This window comes from Mus caroli, unplaced genomic scaffold, assembly GCF_978045245.1.
Source record: "Mus caroli unplaced genomic scaffold, Mus_caroli_1 scaffold_9, whole genome shotgun sequence".
Taxonomy (NCBI): Eukaryota; Metazoa; Chordata; class Mammalia; order Rodentia; family Muridae; genus Mus; species Mus caroli.
Genome location: NW_028227264.1, coordinates 129,061,461 through 129,064,158, shown reverse-complemented (window position 1 = coordinate 129,064,158; position 2,698 = coordinate 129,061,461). Strand labels below are relative to the sequence as shown.

The 2,698-nt window shown below is 33.6% G+C and overlaps 1 protein-coding gene across 1 annotated transcript; it reads right to left on the bottom strand.

Moving 5' to 3' along the window:
* Positions 1-653: 653 nt before the first annotated feature.
* LOC110303225 (olfactory receptor 6C3) lies at positions 654-1,602 on the bottom strand. Its single transcript, XM_021174239.2, has one exon. It carries the CDS (start codon positions 1,600-1,602, stop codon positions 667-669), a length of 936 nt encoding a protein of 311 aa, XP_021029898.2. The 3' UTR covers positions 654-666.
* Positions 1,603-2,698: the final 1,096 nt, after the last annotated feature.

The window sequence follows — 2,698 nt, the reverse complement described above, 5'->3', positions numbered from 1 at the left end:
TGACATAGAAACATAATTAAAACTGTTATATGATATCCTCCCATGGAATAGTTCTTTAAAATACATACCATTTCCAGAAAAAAATCTATGGAGAAATACATTCTATTATTTTTATAATTGTTTATTCATGTATATTTATATTATGTAGTATTTTGTACAGCATAGTTTGGTCACATTCATCATTGCACAATTCTTCCCAGAGCTGTCCACTTCCTTCTCAATCAGCTTGTTTCTTTGTCCTTTTTTTGCCCACCAAGGCCAGTTTGTGCTGCCCAAATATTTTGTGTGTGGCCTTCCATTGGAGTGTGAATAGTGTACCCAGGTCTATATCCTGAAAAGAAACAAGCCCTTCTTTCTCTGGCATCCAAGAATTGCCAAGAGCTCCTAGGCTAGGGGTGTAACATTGTGTCTGAGTTTCCTCTCAGTACTGGGATTTGGTATGGCTTTGGATTTTCTTGTGCTGTCTACATCTATTAAAGATTTCAAAACAACAATGTATTATATATATATTTGATTGTAGAGATAAGAGAAATAAACTGTGAAACTATAACATTACTACAATAACACACAAAGAAACTATCAGAGAACAAGGATACTTAATAATTTCAAGATTATATAATTCGTTACATCTTAATAGAGTTCTTTATTTTTAATGTACTTTTAATTTCATTTGCTTACAGAAAATACTAGTTTGTGTACTGCACCTTTGAATGCTTGCTTTACTTGCTGGTTCCTTAGTGTATATATGAAGGGGTTTAACATGGGAACAACAGAGGTATTGAGAATTGCCACGCCTTTGGTCAATGAGGCCTTTTCTTTTGCAGAGGGATTAGCATACATGAATATACAGCTTCCATAAGAGAGGGAGATGACAATCATGTGAGAGGAACAGGTGGAGAAAGCCTTTTTCCTCTGGCTGGTAGATGGAATTCTTAAAATAGTCCTGATAATGTACATGTAAGATAAAATCACCAATGCCAAAGTGAACAGAAGAGCAACAAGAGCAACATAGAAGCCAATCACTTCTAGAAACAATGTATCTGAGCAAGACAGTTGCAAGAGGGGGAAAAAGTCACATGCAAAATGATCAATGACATTAGAAGCACAGTAATCCTGCTGGAGCAAAAGCATAAGAGGTGGGAAAACAGTCAGAAAACCAGCCAGCCAGGCACACAACACAAACAAGGTGCAGAGTTTCCTGTTCATGATGGTTGTGTAGTGAAGGGGCTTACAGATGGCAACATAGCGGTCATAGGACATGGCAGTGAGAATGTAAAACTCACACACGCCCATGAAGATAAAGAAAAAGAGTTGGGCAGCGCAGTTGTTATAGGAAATTGTCTTATTCCGGGTGACAATAGACCCCAGAAATCTAGGGATACATACACTTGTAAATGAGACTTCCAAGAAAGCAAAATTCCGGAGGAAGAAATACATTGGTGTTTGTAGATGGGAGTCTATGAAGGTCAAAACAATGATAGTCAGGTTTCCAATGACACTTAACATATATGTGATTAATAAAAAGAGGAAAATCACAATCTGAAGGTCAGGGTCATCAGAAAGGCCTAAGAGGATGAATTCTGTAATTTCTGTGTGATTCATATCCTCTCTCTTCTCCCCCTTCCTGATGCTGCTTCCTCTTCTATTCCCTCTTTTAAAGGTATTTAGGGTAAAAAATATCTGTCAAAGGAATTGAAAAATATGGCTTAGAATAATGTCATTCTAACAAATACAGTTCTAAAATATCTTCTCTACTTCATGACAATTAGATATGAACATTATTATCACATAGTTTTAGTGTGTGTTTATGAGTGCAGCTTACTTAATGGCCTCTTATGTATAACAGGAGGTGTTGAGAAATTTTTGTATTGTAAGTCATGTCATTAGAAAATGGAATATAAAGTCAGCAATTTTTACTTCATGTCTAATTAGGACAAAGCAATGTTAACATTTGTTTAAGCAATATAAAACATGAATTTTCCTTTTTAAGTTAATGTATACATTAGAGTGGACTTCCTCCTAAAACCACAAATGTTTCCTTAGGTAATAACAGCTCCTATTCTTTTATATATAAGAATTTTATATATAAGAATTCAGTCAACAATTCTTCTTAGCAAATAAAGTATTGAAAAGTTTTATCTACATTTAAGTAATTAAATTTATTTTAATAGCAATATTGTGGAATAACTGTTAAGAACAAGAGAAATTTATATATATATATAAATATACATATTTATATATATATATGTATATATATTTATATACTGCTCAGGAAAATTTTCCATTTGAGATTAAAGAGATATAACTATTTGCTTTCATTTTTCTCTAAAACAAAATTGGAAAGAGTTGTTACTTGCCTTAGGTCTTAGTAGCTCTGTCTCTTGAATTTTCTTAAAGTATGTTTTCCATTTGATCATACTTTTGCTTATTTTGGAAGTTTCATGGATAGATGATCTATTTCTCAGCTTTCTTGATCCACATAAGACCACTCATTGTATAGGTCCATTCCTCCACAGGGATACCCAGAAAAAGTACATCGAAAACTGTTCCCATTCATTTTCACCTATTTAGTTAATTCTCAGCTATTCAAACACAACCCTAGAAGATATGATATTCTTTAGTTTTTTGTCTTTTAAATACTAAAAATCGTTGCATCTTTATTTTATCAGGGTAGATTTTTGCTCTGAGGTACAGAGTG